We start from the raw sequence: 20,113 nt of genomic DNA on the forward strand, positions 1-20,113 counted from the left end.
ATTTCATGACTGCGATAAACGAACCGTTGAATATATAATCAGTTCATACAAACTGAGACAGAACGGAAAACAGAAGGAAGACAAGTATTGCGAACCACGCAACTCTTGTTTATCATTTGTAGTAGGTGTCATGTTCTGAATAAATTGGAAAATATTATCGGCCACCGTTGGCATATCATTTCGAGCGTTGCTGTTGAATCGGAGATAGAAGGTGTATTTAAGATAAATTTCGGACATTGCGTGACCAGAACGTGTTCGTCAATATGTAGTATAATATGAGTTTCTAAACTCTTAGAAAGCCACTTTGATTGCACAATAATGGAGGATTATGCTCTTATCTGCAAAAATACTTTACTGAAGCTATTTTGGGAGCTCAGTTGCATAGGTGTATCGACTCACAACCCGCGAATAAGGAATTATGGTCGGGACTTTCTTACGAGACAAATGTGACCTTTAGCTTCAACACGACGTGATCCACTCAGGCTTTCGTAGTAATCACGTCTCTCATGAGTCCTACCACCCTAACCTAAAACGCATCGTTCTCAAGCGTTTTGGTTTGGACGGAAGGCCAAAACGTATTGAAAAGTAACCGCTTCTAAACAAAAACGCATGCAGGTGTGGTGGGCTCTTCAAGGCCCTACAAATACCAAATTGCAATCACACAACCATAAAAATAGTGAAATGTTCGGTCAATTTAATGACTCGGTGAAGAAGCTTTTGAGCGAGAAAAATTAGGGTTGATAAAATTGTATAATTATTATTTTAGTTGAAAAACGAATCATACGAATAATGATGCTCCTGTCAAACGCAGATTCAGTACTAAGCAGTAGTGCATTCAGAAACTAAATAGCTGCCTTAATTTGTATGATAATGAACTGTCAACCATCAAAAGGATTACGATTTTACTGTCTAGTATGTGACAGTCGGCCGTCAAAGACACCTCAATTTCCATTGAGATGTTCTCACGTCAAAACCACATGCATACCATCATAAGTGTGCGTGGTTTCTATTTGTCCGGCCATGTAATAAGACTGCATCCAACGAAATCCAACGCGATTTTTTTAACAGATTGACTAAATAACCAAGTTGACGTTATGTATCAGTAAATTCAATGTCTTACTATTGATCATCTCAGGCAGAAGAAACCTCGAATGCACAACAATTTTGGTTTCTCTTCATCCGAAGGAGCAATCGCATATGATCTGAGCACAGGATTCTTTGTTGTTTTTTGTCTTAGTTCATGTGCATAACTTTTTTTTTAACCTGACTTTTCTTCCCTTTGCACTAATTTGTCCCCGAGTCTGCACACAAAGAAACGGTGAATCCGAGGAGAAAGGAAGCGCTTGACCAGTCAAGCGTTGAGTGAGGTGAGCCAGTGGACTCCATCAGACTGTCCTTCATATCTTACGATCTCAATTATCTTTAGAAATCACGTGGAACCCTCGGAACTCGGAGCAACTTCTCCCCTTTCCAAGTATATAATAATTGGAGATAACGGAAAGAGAGTTGATTGTACTTTGTTTTCAGTGTGAACCCCGATGCTGCCAATAGAGAGATTTAGCACCGAGTTTACGTGGTCGTGAAAGGTGAACGGCAACAGTGACCACGTGACCTTGTTTTCCCGCCATTTTTTTCACGTTTGCGGGTTGCGCTTTGCCGTTTCAGTACGCGAAAGTAAAGTGTTTCGCGTTTGCCGTGTACATAAGATTTTCAGTCTTCTCTTTTCTCTCCTAGAGTAGAGGTTAATTGCCGGAAAAAGGGCACCGAAATTATTCCTTGCACGTCATACAAGGGCGCCTTCGAATGCACCCTAACATGAGCTCACGCGAAGTTAAAGCAGCAAGATTCACGCTGTTTTACGTGAAACGCAAAAGGGCATGCTGTTTTTTTCCTCTTCGCGTGAAGGTGGTGCTAAATCTCACAAATGTCTCTAATGACTCGCAAACAGTCGACCGATGGTTCCTTCACGGCACGGCGGTGTCACAAAGCGGTCAGCGGTAGTTACGTATACTCTCTCTCTCTCTCTCCCACTAGATCGACCGAGTGGAACAGAGTGGAACTCAAAGTAAAGCTAACTCACGTCGTAACACTTTGTTCAGTACTAAAGCTATGGGTGAGAAAAAGCTAGGGTACATTCCAAACTATGCCAGATTCATCATGGGTGGATCAGCTGGGTGAGTATTGATTTGGCGCTCATCTGAGTGAGGTGAATACCCACAAGATCGCGACCAACTTGCAATCGCGCGCCAGTTGTCATGAATATGAAGTAATTGTACGTGGCACTCTCTTTTGTTTGATATCAATTTCAAGGTTTTCATGGTTTACCACGTAACGCATCGTGCATGTGTAAATGTGAAGTTGATCAAGAGATCAACAACCTTTGTTTAATGTTATTCTGAAATGATCAGACAGTTCGTCTGTTGTTTCACATGATAATCTTGTGATAAATAGAATCTCAGTTGGTTACTATTGTACATCGTTACCCTTAACTTCGCTAGGTTTAGATATTGCTGACTCAGGGTCGTTAAAACCTACCTGATGCAGGACTCTGAGTATATTGCTATATGTTGTTGTTTATGTGACACTACTTGATCAATCGAATTACACTTATTTTGATGCGCGCTTGTTAGAAATAGACAATCCGACATGAATAGATGTCACTAAAATCACAGGCGGCCCAAGCGTACTGTGTGTGATTTTGGGGTCTAAAGGTTATCAACAGGAATATATAACAGATTAAGATTGAATTTTAAGCATAAGCATGGGCCCTTAAAAAAAAGCGAATTAGCGTACTGTGTGTGATTTTGGGGTCTAAAAGTCATCAACAGGAATATACAACAGATTAACATTGAATTTTAAGCATAAGCATGGGCCGTTAAAAAAAGGAAAACTATTAAAAAAATTAAGAACAATTAAAAAGGATAATTAAAGTGAGGAATATAAAGCATGAAGTCTCCTTACCTTTTTTCCGTAGCCACTTTGTCGTTTACAGCCCTATCAATGCTGTTTTGGCGACTTTCTTTGTAACACACATGGTGCTTCCAAATACCAACTGTCGCCACTTGAAGGCCGATAAATTCCACAAAAGTGGACTGATCTCCCTCAAATTTCCACTTGCAAGAGTGCTTTGCTAATACCTACCTGTTCCAGTGGCAAAAGTCTCCAAATTCCGCTGCATCAATCGGAGAGCGGCTCTGTTTTACCACCCATTCTGACTAAATTGCTTTGTGGGATTCAAATATCAAAGTGCATCTGACCAAATAAAGACTCTCCAGGGGATCAATGGAAATGTTGTTACATTTGCTATATTTTCAAACAACACCATCTGGGGAGTCATGCATGTAATTCACTCATAGTAAGGGCAAAAGGATTGCACATCCTACAAAGCAATTTAACCAGAATGGGTGGTAAAACAGAGCAGCTCTCTGATTGATGCAGTGGAATTTGGAAACCTCTGCTGCTGGAACAGGTAGGTATTAGCAAAGCACTCTTGTGGGTGGAAATTTGAGGGAGAGCAGTTGACTTTTGTGGAATATATCAGCCTTCAAGTGGCAACAGTTGGTGTTCAGGACCAGTTGAAGTTTCTAGTCTTGTGTTTTTCTGTGTACAGTTGACTGGTAGCACCACACATGTTACAAAGAAAGTTGCCAAAACAGTGTTAATAGGACTGGTTAGCAGGCTAATTACCACTATCAGTGTATTCTTTCTCTCAAATATCTTTGTGGTCACTGCAGTTTCATATAGTTGAAATTTGAAACTTTTACCAGGTCCAGTTAGTGTAACTGTATGTGTGTATTAGATCACGCACTTGTTCTATTGATAGTTATCGAAAAGCTTCTATCACATGACCAACATTTGATTTCATAGGTCTGTGTTTGATTTTCAATAACAGGCTAGTTTTTGTGACAGTTAGAGGACCTGCCATTATTCAACAATCAAATGCTTTGTTTGTGGGCAAATACACTATACTCAAGGGAAACAACAGCATCTTTGTAGGTTATCATTTTAAACCAGCTTGTGTAGAAGCACCAATGAGAGCATGGTAGCAACCTAAAACTGAATGTGTTAGACTGAGTGTATACTTCTCTAAGGAATAGGATTTCTTTTTGTAATTGGTTGAAATAGAGATTGTTTTCTACTGGTGAAACAACCTTAATGGAGATGACAGTGAGCCCTTCAACCTAATAGCATAGTGACTGAATTGACCAATCAGACAATGGGTTGTATGTTCATTATGTTATAAAAGCAAATATGATCCTTCTTTGGTGGGCTCTGTCCCAGTGACAGACTCTTTCTGAATGTCTGAGTATTCCTTAATGATTGGTGCTTAGTTCTACTACTACAATGATCACCACAATGACAATGGTAGAGCGTCTGGTTTTAATTCACCAATGATGGCTGTGTTGTTGTCAGTGAGCCAAGTCTCATGAAGAGCTTGCATATCTACTTTACTGTCATATGTAGAGTCCAGAAACATTTGTAAATTTTTCCTTTCAAGTTAGAATTGGCACTTGATTCCTGGGTTGATACACTTGTGTGTGATAAACACTGAAACCATTTAAGATCTTTTCTTACTTTATTCTTTTCCTATTCTTTAAGGCATTCTTATATCGAAGCGGTCAACTGAAATCAGTACATGAAGAAATTACCTGTTGTATTATGTGATCATAGCTTTAAGAGTAATGTCAATATGGGCAACAAGCACCTGGCAATTAAACGAAACAAGAAGAGTAAAAAACTAGTGATAAGTTTCACTTTGAATCACAACTACAAGTTAACATAATCACAAAATAACTTGTTACTTACCAATGTTCGTGGTCTTGACTACTTTATCCAGTATTATGGTCTAACTCATCTTCTGTTTTGAAACAATCTTGATTACCCCAGGTCTTATTTTGAACCGATACTTTAACCTTAATTTTTTTTCTAAAAGGAACTAATCATGGAGGCGTTTATCAAACCTGAAAATATTTTGCAGCTTCTCTTGGAAGCAGTAACACTCAGCTTTAATGGAAGTGGCTATAATGCTACTAACTTATTGTCCAAAGAGCTTGCCTTGCAAATGGACAGCAATAATTGCTGCATAACATTTTGATAAAGTTAAGCCTATTAAGCAACCACTTTGCCATAATAAGATTGTGGAGGAAAACACTCACAATCTACATCAATGAAATGGCAGTTTGACAATAGCTACCTTAATCAGGAGAGTAGCCAACTGCTTACTGAGAGGTTTAGAGTTCCAGCCTTAAACTGACTAGACCAACATTCTGGGTCTCACAACAACAAAGGAGAATGTGCTGTCTTTGCATTGATCTCAAGATATGTGTGGACATCCTAGACTCTTGAATGAGAACTGTATGGAGTAGGCCCTGTCTCTTGTATATTTAAAGTTAATAGATTAAAGAGCTGGTTAGAGTTATTGTAGAACCTAATCAAATGTGCTATTCCTAAAGATAAATGCATTAAACTAAATGTATCCCTATGGTTACGAGGTAGTCAGTCTGTGTCACAGCTGGTCTACATTAGATTTTGACTGCTAAATTACAATATGCTCAATCAACTTGACAAAATGGGTGAACAATTGGATAGTTTCACAGAAATCAAGTATTTGAATTTATTAATATGATTATTATTATTGTTATTATTATTTACTAGAATGGGTGCAACTGTGTTTGTACAGCCACTGGATTTAGTCAAAAACAGGATGCAGATGAGTGGTGAGCACATATTTGTTATTTTTAATTTTAAACTCCAGATATTGCATTTCCAGTGTTCTTATTGGTCCACTCAATTACAGTTATCAACCCATATGAAGAATGATTTATGCAAGGGTTGCTAAGCTGCATTTACTTTTGGCTTAAAACAAACGCTTCTCCAATGTAGTGTGGATAATTTAATTTAATAAAACAGTTCCATTCTTGCTCGTTGGATACGAAATTGATTGGCTATAGCTACTTCAGCGCTATGCCCCTGTTGGCTATTAACCATCTCATATCCGACGCACGTTCAAGGAATAATTGCAAAATGAACATCTCAGTCAGTTACATCAATTTCATTTAAATTTTGTCTGAATTAAATTTTGTTTCCCATGTGATATCATCTGAGGTTTCTTATTCATAAGGATTTAAGCTTATCTTGGATTATAATAACCAACTGAATGTTAATTCCTTTCTAGTTTTATGGTAATGTTGGATTAATGTAGCAGTTGGCAAGCTAATTGGAAAGGCAATGATTATTTTTCAGTGTTGTAAGAGGTGTTCAGAAATTGTCACTATGGAACAGTTATAAAGTTGGACTTTAGGAGGTTAATATTGATACACTATACCCCCACATACAGGGAGCCTTGTCTTTAAATATTTCAATTGCTTGTTGACCTGTCAGCATTACGTGTGTCTCATTATTTGTCTAGGGGTTGGTGGTGCTGCAAAAGCTCACAAAAGTAGTCTACATGCAATTGCCTCCATTCTGAGACAAGAAGGAGTTTTTGGTGTCTATAATGGGTTAGTTCTTGAATAAGGAGAATATCTCACCTGTGGTCTTTGTAACTATTATATTTTGCTCTGTTTGATAACTCAACTATCTCTTTGTGACATGAATGACTTTCAGGCCTGGAATAAGTTAACATTTTTCTGTACAGATTATCTGCTGGTCTGTTAAGACAAGCAACTTATACAACAACACGACTGGGTGTGTTTACTTCACTCATGGAAAGATTTAAGAGGTTGGTGAAACAAATTTAAAGTTTTCCAAACAGTGTCAGAACTCTCTGAAACATTACTATAAAGATAGTCCCTAGATCTACATGTACACCATACCCTGACAGGGGTTTCAATAAGTTTTGAAGTACCGTAGATGGCAAAAACTGCAAAGTAGGCAGCTAATGGAAGCATGATTTCTACTCTATTGTTGTTGATTTCAGGGAAAACAGTCCGTGATTTTGCTTGACACAGACTACAAATTTTACCAATTGCTGGCTCTCATTGAAACCCCTGTCTGGAAAGCCTGTCACAATGCTCCTTTTTATGTGTTTTACAGCACATCAATGCTTGACTGAAGTGTTTTCAAATAAGTAGTAATCAAAGTCTTTGTATAAAGAGCTTGAAATGATTAATAAATATTTCTGCTCTCTTAAATTCTGACACAAGTTTTGGCATAAAAGCACTTTCCTTATCATCATGTGGTTTGAGGTGAATTGGAAAATGAAAATTGTCAAATCTGCTCAAAATAGCACTATAGAATTATAAATGCCAGGCCCTGTTTCAAATCCCAGATCCATTCACTTATCATGATTATGATAGTGTTTTCTGTGCTGAAGATGTAACTGTGTGTCAGATTCATATTTCACACATATGGGGATCTTTCTGACCTTTTTTTAAAACATTACTTAATTACTAAACCTTGCTGTCCTTCCATGTCATGGCCTTGTCCAGAATAAAGAATTTGTTGTTCATCCTTAACTAAAAATAGGCCATTTCACAGTTGTGTACTTAGTTGCCAAGCCTTTGATTTAGAGTGAGGCTATCAGTGTAGATGGACCAGCAAGGTGAACTTGCAGGCCAAAGGATGGGGGCCCTCAAGTATGCTTCCTAATTACCCACTTTCCTTGTTTAATTATTAACGGGCAGTTAATATAAAAATTTTATCTCTTATATTGTGCAAATAAGCTACACATAGTTAACTGTTTGGAAAAGTATCTAGATTGACATTTTTATGTTTTGCCTTGAATGACTTCAATTGTGTGTTTTGTTTTGTTTAGTCCTGATGGAACTCCACCCTCTTTCATCATGAAATGTGCTCTAGGTTAGTGTTTCTGTTTAATTGTCATTACACCAGTTGCACAGGTCAGGGCTCGACATTAACTTTTCAACTTACTAGCCAAGTGGCTAGTGGTAACTTAGATGTTACAACAATTTCAGTTTGTTTACTAGCCAAATTGGCTAATGGAAATCAAAAACCACTGGCCAAAACTGAATTTTTACTAGTCTGTGGCTAGTAGGCTACCATAATTGTCAAACCCTGTAAGTGGTAAGCTTCCACAATTTAATTTTTATCTAATCTGGGGGATTAGTGCCTTGTTAAACTGTGAAAGGTGTAAACATGTTTAGCTGTTTTTGACAACATGTAGCCAAACAAGGGTAAAAGTGGCACAGGTTCTTGATTGTAAGTTGTAAAAGTATAAAACTGTATTTTAGTACTTATACATGATTCCAGTTGTAGGGTTGATTACTATTATCAGTTACTGATGTGGGGAAGACTTGTGCAGTCTCACCTTCAAGAAAAAATTCTTTATATAGCAAGTGTATTTATTAGAACCTAACATTGCTGAATTTTATTCAACTTTGCTTGGTACAAGTGAAAGTTTTTAAAACTGAAGGGTGATCATTGCTTTAATACAGGAATGACAGCTGGAGCTGTGGGCTCATTTATTGGTACACCAGCAGAGATATCCCTCATACGAATGACTTCAGATGGGAGGTGCGTTACTAAGACTGTTCATATAGACCTTAAACGTTATAAGAAATCTAGATGCAGATAATACAATCATTGGTATTGTAAGTGGATTTTTTTTTGTGGCATATTTTTTGTTCTACATATATGACAATGAGAGTTGTAACTCACCAAGACTGGACTCTGCATTGTTCACTTAGTGATGAGTATTATAATTGTGTAAAGAAAGTATCCAAATCTAACTTGACAATCTTTTTTATCCTCCCTCTCTAATTGAAACCATGTGGGTGCAACAGTGCACTGTTTGCTCCTTGAGTGAGAGGACTGCTAAAAACTACATTTTTTAAACTACAGGTCACGTTTGCTTGTAGATTTTGGTAAGCGTAAGTGACTTTTATTAATCAGCTTTTATTCAAACGAATTTCTTATGAAAGCTGACGTTACTTACAAGAGCCCATCACCAGAGATGCACTAGTGGAAATAAGAAGGAAGAGGGGGAAGTAACATAGAACCCTTGAATTACTGAAACTACGTCTATTCACCACCGTAAAAAATATTTTTAAAAATGCAGACAGTTTGTTTGCTCACCTCTCTTTTTTTGAGCAAAGATGTTTTGCTGCAATCAAGCATTAATAACCAATATACAAAAGTAGAAAATAAAGAAAAATTATGCTGCCCTTCAACTCAACTATCCTGGAAACTGCTTGTTAATAGGCATGACTGGACCAATTCTGTTGACGTAAATTCTTTACTGTATTTAACAGGCTTCCGGTAGAACAACAGCGCAAATACACAAGTGTGTTTAATGCCTTGTACAGAATAACTAAAGAGGAAGGAATTCTGACTCTTTGGAGGGTAAGAATGATTTGATAAAAACGGATTCATTAACCCCAGCATGCTGTTTATGTATTTGCTAATCCAACTTAATTTAAGGGCTGTAAAATGTTGACAACCCTTAGCTTAACAAAGCTCATTTGTAGATATCTGGCAGACAGGCGTCTCAGTGCTTTACTTTATTTTGTACTCTTTTGTAGGGATGTGGGCCAACTGTTGTTCGAGCTGTTGTTGTGAATGCAGCACAGCTGGCGACATACTCTCAAGCTAAACAAAGCTTACTTTCCACAGGTTTGTTGAAATTATAGAATCCTTTCAGCCCTAATGACTTCTAACTGCGGACATGTTATTAACCCAAAAGAATTTAAAAGCCTAGTTTCCTTACTTTTCAGTGCCTTTAACAAGATCTTAAATACATGACATAATTTTTATGTGTGATGGTGCATTTGGCGTGCAGAAGTAAAACGTCCGTGTTTATATGAGATGATCACGTATAGGATTTTAGGTCACTTTTCTGCACCTCGAGCTTACTATAAGATCATATTAGTTTTGAAATAAATTTAAACATTATTGTTTGTGTTTTCAGCTTATTTTAGAGATGATTTGCTGTGCCACTTCGTAGCTAGTATGATAAGTGGTTTGGCGACTACGTTAGCTTCTATGCCTGTAGATATCGCCAAGACTAGGTTAGTGAAAACTATTCTTGTTAAAGTTAAAGAAATTGAGTATATACGTATTCATCTTAGAGTTGCTGTAGAATTATAACCCGAGAGAATTAGAAGGATTTGGTAGCAAAATAACATTGAAACTTTCATTTTTAAGTAATTGTTTTAATAGCGTTTGAGTCATTACGCATTACTCATTTCAACCTTTTCGTAGGATTCAAAATATGAAGATTGTCGATGGAAAACCTGAATATCGTGGAGCTCTGGTAAGGGTCTGTAAAGTTAATTATCTCAAGAAATGCGATGAACCCTTTTCGAATATTATTATTTATCTGTAGCCACTTTTGTGTTCAAAGTCCATCAGACATGTATTTTATCTATTTCTTTTTCCAATTTCTTTCACACATCTATAGCCGGAAGGCCCAATTTCCCTCTACCGGCGGCAAGTTTTTGGTCCTCACAGTAATCCACAAGTAGACTCTGAAGTGGAGAAAAAGCGTGGTGAATTACTTAATATTATTTCTCTCTTTTGCTTTTGTTTCAGGACGTTTTTGTAAGAGTGATCCGTCAGGAAGGGATTTTCGCGTTGTGGAAAGGATTTACACCATACTATTTCCGTCTTGGTCCGCACACCGTTCTAACGTTTATCTTCCTCGAACAGTTTCAAAGGTTGGCAAAAAGCTACTATGGTGTGTCTGGTGGCAGCGGTCTTTGAAAATAACTCGGCTTGCCAGTGAAGAATGATTCTTGTACAGCTGGTGTTTTAGCTTCTGAATGACGTGAAGGAATAATCTGACAGAGGAAGAATTTACTTATAAGTTTAATAATGTTAAGGCGATGTTCATTGCAAATGACTGTGCAGAATTAACTTCAATGACGAGTAAGACTTCAAAAACCTATAGGTACGGTGATGGTCTCTGTCTTGGACAGTGAACTCAACTTGTGTTATTCTGAAGATGCAGGATTCAAAAAGTGTGACTTGAAAACTCCATGTCTGCAAACACTTAATGACTGTATGAAACTCTTCTCTGAGTAACTTATTGATAAATTTTTGTGATGTTGGTATTAAATTGGCTATGTTTCATAGCTTCAGCGATCATTTCTTCAAAAACAATTGTCTTTGTATACGAATGTCAATATTTACTTAACATCTCAGACCAAGACTTCGATGAAACCATGTGGTTATATCCTCATTATTTGTCCGTCGATTTTGTCATTTTGTGGACAAAGGCACTCATCAAATTAAAAGTTATCGTTCATGGCTTTGAAACTCAGTAATTAAAAGACAAATTTCACGCAAATGTAATTTGGCTCAAGAAGTTGTCAGATGAAGACGATAACGGATTAGATGTGCATGCAAAAAAATCTGAGTGTCTCATTTGAATCTGGTAAACTCGAGCGATTCTAATCTGTTCTTGAGACACAATTCTGTGATCATTTACCCATCCTCATTCACCCTCGTCTGCATAATATAGTTTTGCTTTCGATGCATAGTTTTGTAATTTGTTTGGTGGAAGGAACTAAAATTTCAGAAATGAAGAACATACAAGACAGCTTTTTGGGTTTCAAAAAATCCATAAAACCAGGATCAAATATTCTCTTATTAAAGAATAATAATTGCATTTATTATTCGTTCATGTCACACAGTTTCAGGCAAAAACGAAATTTTAATACGAGATTGAGTTTTTCGGTTTATGGCGAGGGTCGAGTAAAGCTTTGACAAAAGTTGGAAAATTTTAATCTATTACCATTAATATGGACATTTGCTGCGTAAAATATAAGATAACCGTTAACAGTCTATACAAAATAATTTACTGACCTGTATCCTCTCGGCATTATTACGAAAGAGTCTTTATCTTTGAGGCGCCAAGTAACAAGCTTTGCAAGTAAGTGTTTTATTTCTTTCGAGAAAAAGCGATTCAAATTTTCCATGGAAAATATCCTTAATAAGAAACATTTGTTTTTTGCAGCTGTTTTTAAGCTTGTTAACTTAGTTTGTGTTGTAAGTTATCTGGTGGTTACAGAACAGAAGCGTGGTTAAATTTTTTTTCCAGTAAACATTCAATCAAATGAGTGTCACAGCATTTGCACAACAAACCATTAATCTGAGAGAAAATTCAGAGAACGCCTTCGAACCGTTAACCATGAGAACAAGAGAAATTCAAGTATTCGTATAAGAACATTGTTATCAATTACTCTGACATAATTAGCTATTAATTAGTTGCACAGATTGGATGAAGTATCAGAGGTGAACCGCAAGTTGCTGAAAAGGACATTGACTTTCTCAGCATAAAACTGATTTGAACCAATGACGAACCACTTACTTTGTTAATGAAAGAGTAAGATAACTTGCATTTCACTGTAGAACTTCTGACGGAGCGGTCTTTGTGAAACAAGCGTCCAGCGTAATGACACATATGTTTATTACGAATGAGCTCATGAATTTCAAATGACTTTTAGCTTTTGAAGGAATGAGAGCGTTACAAATACATAATTAGAGTACCAGAGACGAGTTGGACATGGAAAGACTTCGCATTACAGGCCAGAGTTCTAACGAAAATGAAGCAGAAGTGGTGGCAGTCAAGAACAGAGATGACAAGTTCTGTCATGAAAGGATCGATTGGAACGCTGTAAACAGAGGGCCAAGGATTGTTATAAATGTTTCTGGGCAGCGATACGAGACTTACGAAAAGACGCTTGAATTATTTCCTGATTCACTTCTTGGGGATAAAGAAAGAAGAAAGGACTTTTACGATCCTGTTAATAATGAATTCTTTTTTGACCGTAACCGTATTTGCTTCGAGTCGATACTAGCTTACTATCAAACAAACGGAATTCTTATTATGCCGCCAAGTATTCCACGGAAGGTATTTCTAAGCGATGTTCGCTTCTTTGATCTCGGACAAAAGGCTTTGCTTCAAGCTGGTGAAGGACTGGAACAGCCTGTCGAACAAAATAAACGACTCTTACCAAAGAACAAAATACAGAGAAAAGTATGGGAGTTGTTTGAACATCCAGACACTTCGAATTTCGCACGAGGAATCGCCATTTGGTCCGTTTGTATAATTATATTATCAATAGCTCTTTTCTGCGTAGAGACTTTGCCGCAGTTTCAGGAGGAGCCAGCCAAAACAATTAATGGCACAGTCATTTCGTTTGCATCGAAAAAGAAAACAGATAACCCATTCTTCCTCATTGAAGCATTTTGCATCACCTGGTTTACATTAGAGTATGTAATTCGTTTTATTTTTAGCCCAAACAAGTGGAAATTCTTTATTTCAGTGTTAAATATGATTGACTTGGTTTCCATTATACCGTTCTATATAACTTTGCCCATGGAGGATTCAGGTAACGTTTCGTCACTCGCAGTTCTTCGCTCCGTCCGTCTCGTGCGAGTCTTTCGGATTTTCAAACTGTCGCGTTACTCGCGTGGACTTCAAATTCTGGGACACACTCTGAGGGCGAGCTTGAGAGAGCTAGGCCTTCTGTTCTTCTTCCTCTGTATGGGAGTTGTTCTGTTCTCCAGTGCTGTCTACTATGCAGAAATCAGCAATGAGGATGAAAATGATTTCCTGAGCATTCCTCATTCATTTTGGTGGGCGATTATAACCATGACTACTGTGGGCTATGGAGACATAACACCCAAGACTCTCGGTATGTACCTTAGTTGACTGGCTCTAAATATTTACTCTCAAAGTTTGTTATTTTCTCATCATTGAATGCATCGTGGCTCTTGACACTGATTACTCTATGCAACTTTGTGTCATAATTCAAGAAATAACACGTGGAAATAACACAAATTATGAGAATTGAATAGGGGTCAAGGTATCTCCGAATGACACTTTGTTTTAATCCATTGTCTACGTCTGTTGGTAGAATCCAAACTGACCTTCATTTCTAGATCATCAAAAGACTAGCGTCTAAAATCAGAACAGTTGTAAGAATAACCGAAGCCTAAAATTGCTAGTTAACAGTGCTTGCTTTTGGAGGGAGGAAGTTTTTCTTTCAATAACTCCACGCTTCAACTGATTTTCACACGAAATTAAATTATCCAAATCTTCATCGCTAAGTATAACCTGGCGCTCTACGATTTTTTGAAACAATGCATTATTTACTTTAAATGTCACCTATTTTGAATGTGTAACTGTGGGATATGACATTCATAGGGAAAGAACCCTTACGAATAAAAACAATGCTCGGCGGCAGTCTTTTGCAGAAAGTCGTGTATCTCATACGGCGATAAGCCTGATAAGTGACTTTCACTTAATTAAGGATCCAGTGAACCTCTCACATAGGAGTGATCTGTCGAACGTGAATGTTTATTTAGGTACAGAGTGTAATCAAAATAAGGTGTAAGAACATCAGAGATTCTGATGCACTCTACAAACAGGCCACTTAAATTGTTAAGTACGTTCCTAGACAAAAACAAATAGAGTCCTTTAAATTTTCTCCCCAAAATACCGGCATACTACTCTCATTTTGATAATCAGTATCCTTTGGTAGGTTCACCCTGGTTGTGCTGTCAACCATTGCATTTCCAGAGGGCTTGGTAAACCCGCAATTCATACCGCAAGAACATCCACCAGCTATTTAATTCTCATTGTTTTATGTACGTTCTAGGAGTAATGGCTTCGACCAGTTCTAATCTAACAACAATTAGAGCATTTGATTTTGCGTCGTGTTAAGTGTAAACTTCCTTAATTTAAGCCGTTAAGCCGACAACTTTGAGTTCGCACGAATTTCTGAGAATTGAAGCGAAACTGAAAGAAATCTCTCAGTTTATGTTAACATTTTGCAGTCCAGAACACTAATTAATGCCCGTCTTCATGATTTACTCATGGCAAGTGGGCTGTTGGAATCTCCCAGCCAGTATAGATGTAAGGGTTAAGGAACCCTAATACAATGCGAAAGTTCACGAGTGCAGAAACTAATGGGGTTTTGGAGCACAGGAGACCGCTGACTTTCAGGCAACATTTTGTTTTTCTTTGATCTCGGTATGTATTTGAAATGGGGTGGAGTGAAGATGAGTATTTGAAGACTGAGCAGTAATACTGCTAGTTCTAGAGAAGTAAAATTTTACGGAATTAACTTTGGGGCTTTAGGGAGCAGGGAATGGAGTACATTTTAAGGGAATATAGCAACCTCTCTCTCTCTCTCTCTCTATCTCTCCCTCTCTCTCTCTCCAGTCTCTCTCTCCTTCTCCTTCCTTCACCGGACCTTCAGCAGATATCAGTTTTCAGTTATTCGCAATTTCCTTTTCTCGTTTCAGTGTAGCAAGAAGTTTTGGCATGCAGAAAGCTTTTTAAGCATCCGTTATAAAGTAACTTGCTGTGATTTTTTTATTTCTCATTCGCTTTTATCTTTTCATCACCAACCACGACTTACTTCCCATCGCCTGATTCGCCTTCAGTTTTTCCTTGGTTGACCCTTTGTAATAGTTACGGTAACTTGAGGCTGGCTTGTCTCGCTAAGTTTTGGCTTTCTCGTCGGCTAAGTGCGTGACCTGTGAAACGCCATTTTCTTGTGAAACTTACGTGTTTTCACGGACTCGTTACTGGATCACTTACGATAAGGTACTTCTTAGAATCGAAAACCTATAGCTCAGACTTTAAATTATAGTAACTGAAATCGGTATTTGTAACCTCCACTGTCACATTTAGATATAACGCCCAAAGATGAGGTGACTCCCAAACCGTCAAATGTTCCCTTTCAGTAGGCGATCATTTGGGGATGCACTATCATCAGCATTCTCCCATCCTTGGGTAAGGCTTGCAGCTGCTCGCTGAAGCGAGTAGACTCGAGATCTTTTCACGACCAACCTTTCTGACGTAGAACCTGTCTTGCATCATTGTACATTCCCTCATCTCCCTATGCTTCATTCTATTAATTGTATCAAATGAAATGATTCATCTGATAATTTGTTTCTTTTCTCATCGTAACAAACAAATTATCGCAATGATGTAAAACGTCTAAACGCGAACTGAGGCGGACATACTGGTGAAAGAGCGTGCCCCTTGATCCACCAAGCACCTGCTAGGCAAGCCTGTGGTGGATGAAGGCTTCTTTTATTTTTCCACATTAAGAAAAAGTTATCTCAGGTAGCTTATCGGGTTTTCATAGTTGTCATTCAACAACTATAGGAAAAATAAAGTGAGTACAATTTAAAATGTTAGATTGCAAGCCCTTCAAAGTATCATACTGAGTGTAGAGTCGCTTGTCTGTGAACTAGCAATTGACTCCTTCTATTGCTCACTTTATCCTACAGGTGGGAAGTTAGTTGGCTGTTTCTGTGCCATCACAGGTGTATTAGCCATTGCTTTACCAGTGCCAGTCATAGTCTCGAACTTCGCTTACTACTACTCCAAAGAGAATGATGGAAGGCATTCAAACATGAATGATGAGGATGAAGACGACGAATTAGAACAGGAAGATGAGCCAGTGAACAAAGACGACAAAAAAGTAAAGAAAAAAATCTCATTCAATTGTACTGCAAAAAAATGTCGAAAAAATAGAGGCAATGATACAATACAAATAAAGAGAAAACGAAAATGTGGAACGGTGAATTATCCTGACACGATGTATAATGCTATAGATTCGAACGCAAACAAGGATCATCAAAATGGATTGGCAAACGCTAATTCAGTTAGGGACAAAAACGATCAACAAAGCCACGAAGAGAAGACTTCTATGTCGCAGGTGGAGACAATCGTCTAAACACATTCAGGAATAAAGGAAATGCCTTACATAACGATATATGGCAAGAGAGACATCACATGTCCAGTCGGCCCACAGTTACCTGGCTGAATACCACAATGAGGTTGATATGACGGCCAACTCTGTTTTCCTTAGTAAGCGCATCTATCCATAGAGGGTTTTCCATAAGTGGCAGAAGTCAGTATGACCACAAAAGGGCCCCTCAAATCTTCCCACTGAAATCATAGCAGATGGTGGTAAGAAATCTTTTGAGGCCTTATCAACGGCGGTTTTAACCGAACTTTATTAAGACCCATTTTTCTCTCTCCTTGTCGAGGAAGTGTTATTCGGATGATAACAATAGAAAATTTCAGCTCAGGTACAACCAGCTGTGACCATTTTCCGTTTACTAAAGACTTTCGTTCTTCGTTGTCTTCCAGAAGAGCTTATAAAGGAGAAAGACGTGTTTTCCTTTAATTAACACGGTTTACCGTAATCAAGACTATGCGCGAAACACAAAAGATTTGTTTAAATTTTTGTTAAAATTTCCGTTGTGTAGATAGAAGTTAGGTTTCGGGAGATGTGATGGCAAAAAAACAAGACGAGAGTTTTTCCTGCTTGGCCGGTGGCTTTAGAACTTTGAACTGCATGGCATTGCAAATCATGCCGCTTAGTCTTTTGTGTTTGACATGTCAAACAAATAAATACCGAACTACCACAAACCTGTTTCAGTTACGTGAAGTTAAACCTTATGATTTGCTCCTTCGTTACACTATTAATGTTTGCCTCCATTAGGAAACAACCTACCCAATTCTTTGATAATTTGGTCACAGTTAAAATTGCCACCATAGATAATTTCTTTAGCTGACATATATAATGTGCGTCGTCTGAGCGAATTTCTGTGGCATCGTAATCTTTGCATGCGTTAACTTTTCAATTGTTATTTTCTCTGTCAACTGGAGCAAATTAAAAACTTGAACGAGTCTCTAATCAAAACAAATAAACAAACTGCGTTCATACCCTCAAAGTTACAAAGTCAACATTAAGCGGAACTATACACCGAATGCAAATATGGCGTCCAATTTGAATTGCCATTGTTCTGGACTCACTAGCCTCTCACACATGTAATAATCCTTTTGCGTTTCCACGTGAAGAGGAGGCTAGTCAGTCCAGAACAATGGCAATTCAGATTGGACGCCCTATTTGCATTCGGTGTAGTCTTCAGTTAAATTTCATTGTGTAAAGCGCATGCGTAAGAGACCCGTGATGGGGTGAACGAAAAGTATAAACGGGGTAATTTTCCAAAGAAACTGTGGTACTGCTAGGTGGGGTAGCACTAACAAGATAATTTGGGTTTATAAACTGGGTTGATCATGTAAATGTTGAAATACTGGGGTCAGATTGCAATGACCCTTAGAGAAGTCGCGAAACTGAAAGAATCGTAGACGTTTGGGATCAATTAGTGGGAGAAGGGTACGTCCGGTCAAAAAATCCAATGGGTGTTATTTAGCTGGCGGGGCAAATTGAGTATCTTGAAGGCCCTTATGATCAAGAAAATTGTGAGGGCTTATTATCCATCTCTAAAGATCCACCTCTTCCCCAGTGCTAAGATTTAAACTAACGACAATGAAGGAACAATAAAAAAAAAGGAGGAGTTACACACCCTAGGTGGCATATATGCGTCATCGACATTGATGGCACGGGGAGGCCTGGCCATCAAAGTTCACGGCTCGGGGGACTAAATGTGCTCCGTACATGAAGTATATTTCTTTGACTCGTTCATCACGTTGTTTAAACATTTGTTATGAATGGTACACACGAACAGCAGAAGTCGACGAGAGCCTTTAAATTATCTGTCTACTTGTTAGCTTTGCGGCCATGGTCCTTTTCAGCATCATTTATTCCAGTGGTTTTAGGAGCCGTTCTGTGTTGGAAGGCGACTGGGCTTTTCAGTATCACTTTGCTCGTCTTTACAATGATTGCTGTTCTTGGAGTCCACGCGGCCGGCAATCTGGTAAACACGTATTACGACTACATGAAAGGAATTGATAGTAAAGTATCAGATGATCGCACTCTAGTTGATCACCTTTTAACGCCGAATGAGGTTGTTAATCTGGGTGTAGTTTCCTATGGGCTCGCCACACTGGCCCTTGTGTGCTTGGTTGGATTATCATCAGCAAAAATGGAACATTTGTCGTTCTTGTTCTTCGGAGGACTATCTGGCTCGTTTTTGTACACTGGTGGCGTTGGACTAAAATATTACGGTGTCGGTGATATTGTTATTGTTATCACATTTGGTCCTTTAGCCGTCCTATTTTCTTACCTGACTCAATGTGGCACTGTGGCGTTGTTTCCGCTGTTTTTTGCCATTCCTGTGGCTTTGAGCACGGAAGCTATTCTTCACAGCAACAATACGCGAGATATGGAGACTGATAAAAAAGCCGGAGCAGTAACATTAGCTATCATTCTTGGCCAGCAGCTCTCATATGTTCTTTATTGCCTCCTTCTGCTTGCTCCATACATGATATGTACTGTGCTTTCAGTCAACTTATCCGTGCGTTTCCTTTTTCCCCTTATCACGTTAAAAATGGCTTTCAAATTAGAAAGAAGTTTCCGTGAAGGGAAATTAATTCTGCTGCCTCAACAGACTGCTAAACTGAACTTAATGTTTGGGTTACTGTACACTTTTAGTTGTTCAGTTGCTCCCTTAAGTCTACCCAGGTGAAGGCTGGTACATTGGGATATACATTAGTTACTGTGGAGTATGTGTAGCATGACAGTTTCTGGGGGAGTTTCATTTTTCAGATCTGGAGTATGTAGGTGTTTTATGAGAATAAATGCGTGTGGCTTCCTAGGACTGAAACTTTCACCAGGAGCTAATTTCTTTGAATCTCTGTTCAAGCAGAGGAACTTAACTGTGTTTTTGGCAGTGTGTCCTTTTTAGGCCGTAACCAGTGCAATTTACTGCCTGTTGTACCTTCAAAGTCCATTTAAAGTTGCTTGGAATTCTTGAATATTTAACAAAAAAAAAGAATTTTTTCAACAGGTTTGAATATTTTCAAGGAAAAATATTTTCAATGTAACCAATTGTAGAGTTAGAGAGGAGTAATATGATTTCTGATTTTCAGAGGGATATTTCTAATGAGTGCTAATACGAAGAATTGAAAGTGTGAGTCACATGAGGAGTTTTTGATTGGAATGAGGTTGAAAATTTTTTCTTTGGGATCTTTTTTTTTTTTTGTGAATCAAGGCCAATCTGAAAAATTTGCAAAAAAAGTAAAAGTTGCTAAGTTATTTTGCTGGTGGGTACCTGGCCCTCTTTAGTCCAAACAATTGGGATGACTTTGAATAGGGAATATGTTCTTCTTAACAACCAGCTTTGAGGTGTGCACTGTTAAATTAAAAGCAGAGTCATTTTCTTATTTGGTTCAAAGCCTTAGGGTGTAAATCAAAGGTTGAAATATGAGAACCTG

General features: G+C 38.1%; 3 protein-coding genes across 3 annotated transcripts; all 3 read left to right on the plus strand.

Moving 5' to 3' along the window:
* The first annotated feature begins 1,220 nt into the window (after positions 1-1,220).
* On the plus strand, positions 1,221-11,061 carry LOC111321497 (mitochondrial 2-oxoglutarate/malate carrier protein). Its single transcript, XM_022924399.2, has 12 exons — positions 1,221-1,367; positions 2,035-2,174; positions 5,656-5,717; positions 6,410-6,500; positions 6,638-6,721; positions 7,757-7,800; positions 8,397-8,475; positions 9,213-9,303; positions 9,483-9,573; positions 9,869-9,968; positions 10,162-10,213; positions 10,492-11,061. Exons 2-12 carry the CDS (start codon positions 2,110-2,112, stop codon positions 10,660-10,662), a joined length of 930 nt encoding a protein of 309 aa, XP_022780134.1. The 5' UTR covers positions 1,221-1,367; positions 2,035-2,109; the 3' UTR covers positions 10,663-11,061.
* A 134-nt stretch (positions 11,062-11,195) lies between these two features.
* On the plus strand, positions 11,196-17,362 carry LOC111321556 (potassium voltage-gated channel subfamily A member 1). Its single transcript, XM_022924472.2, has 2 exons — positions 11,196-13,601; positions 16,213-17,362. Exons 1-2 carry the CDS (start codon positions 12,467-12,469, stop codon positions 16,659-16,661), a joined length of 1,584 nt encoding a protein of 527 aa, XP_022780207.2. The 5' UTR covers positions 11,196-12,466; the 3' UTR covers positions 16,662-17,362.
* A 1,042-nt stretch (positions 17,363-18,404) lies between these two features.
* LOC111321530 (ubiA prenyltransferase domain-containing protein 1) lies at positions 18,405-20,062 on the plus strand. The gene has a single exon (XM_022924440.2). It carries the CDS (start codon positions 18,445-18,447, stop codon positions 19,363-19,365), a length of 921 nt encoding a protein of 306 aa, XP_022780175.2. The 5' UTR covers positions 18,405-18,444; the 3' UTR covers positions 19,366-20,062.
* The last annotated feature ends 51 nt before the right edge of the window (positions 20,063-20,113 follow it).

This window comes from Stylophora pistillata, chromosome 8 (genome assembly GCF_964205215.1).
Source record: "Stylophora pistillata chromosome 8, jaStyPist1.2, whole genome shotgun sequence".
In the NCBI taxonomy this organism is placed as follows: Eukaryota; Metazoa; Cnidaria; class Anthozoa; order Scleractinia; family Pocilloporidae; genus Stylophora; species Stylophora pistillata.

Excerpts from the sequence above, each read along its gene's own strand:
- LOC111321497 (XM_022924399.2), top strand. The coding sequence starts at position 2,110 with ATGGGTGAGAAAAAGCTAGGGTACATTCCAAACTATGCCAGATTCATC. Across the intron at positions 6,722-7,756 it reads CTCATGGAAAGATTTAAGAG|TCCTGATGGAACTCCACCCT; the intron begins GTTGGTGAAACA and ends TGTTTTGTTTAG. Across the intron at positions 7,801-8,396 it reads CATCATGAAATGTGCTCTAG|GAATGACAGCTGGAGCTGTG; the intron begins GTTAGTGTTTCT and ends GCTTTAATACAG.
- LOC111321556 (XM_022924472.2), top strand. The coding sequence starts at position 12,467 with ATGGAAAGACTTCGCATTACAGGCCAGAGTTCTAACGAAAATGAAGCA. Across the intron at positions 13,602-16,212 it reads CATAACACCCAAGACTCTCG|GTGGGAAGTTAGTTGGCTGT; the intron begins GTATGTACCTTA and ends TTTATCCTACAG.
- LOC111321530 (XM_022924440.2), top strand. The coding sequence starts at position 18,445 with ATGAATGGTACACACGAACAGCAGAAGTCGACGAGAGCCTTTAAATTA.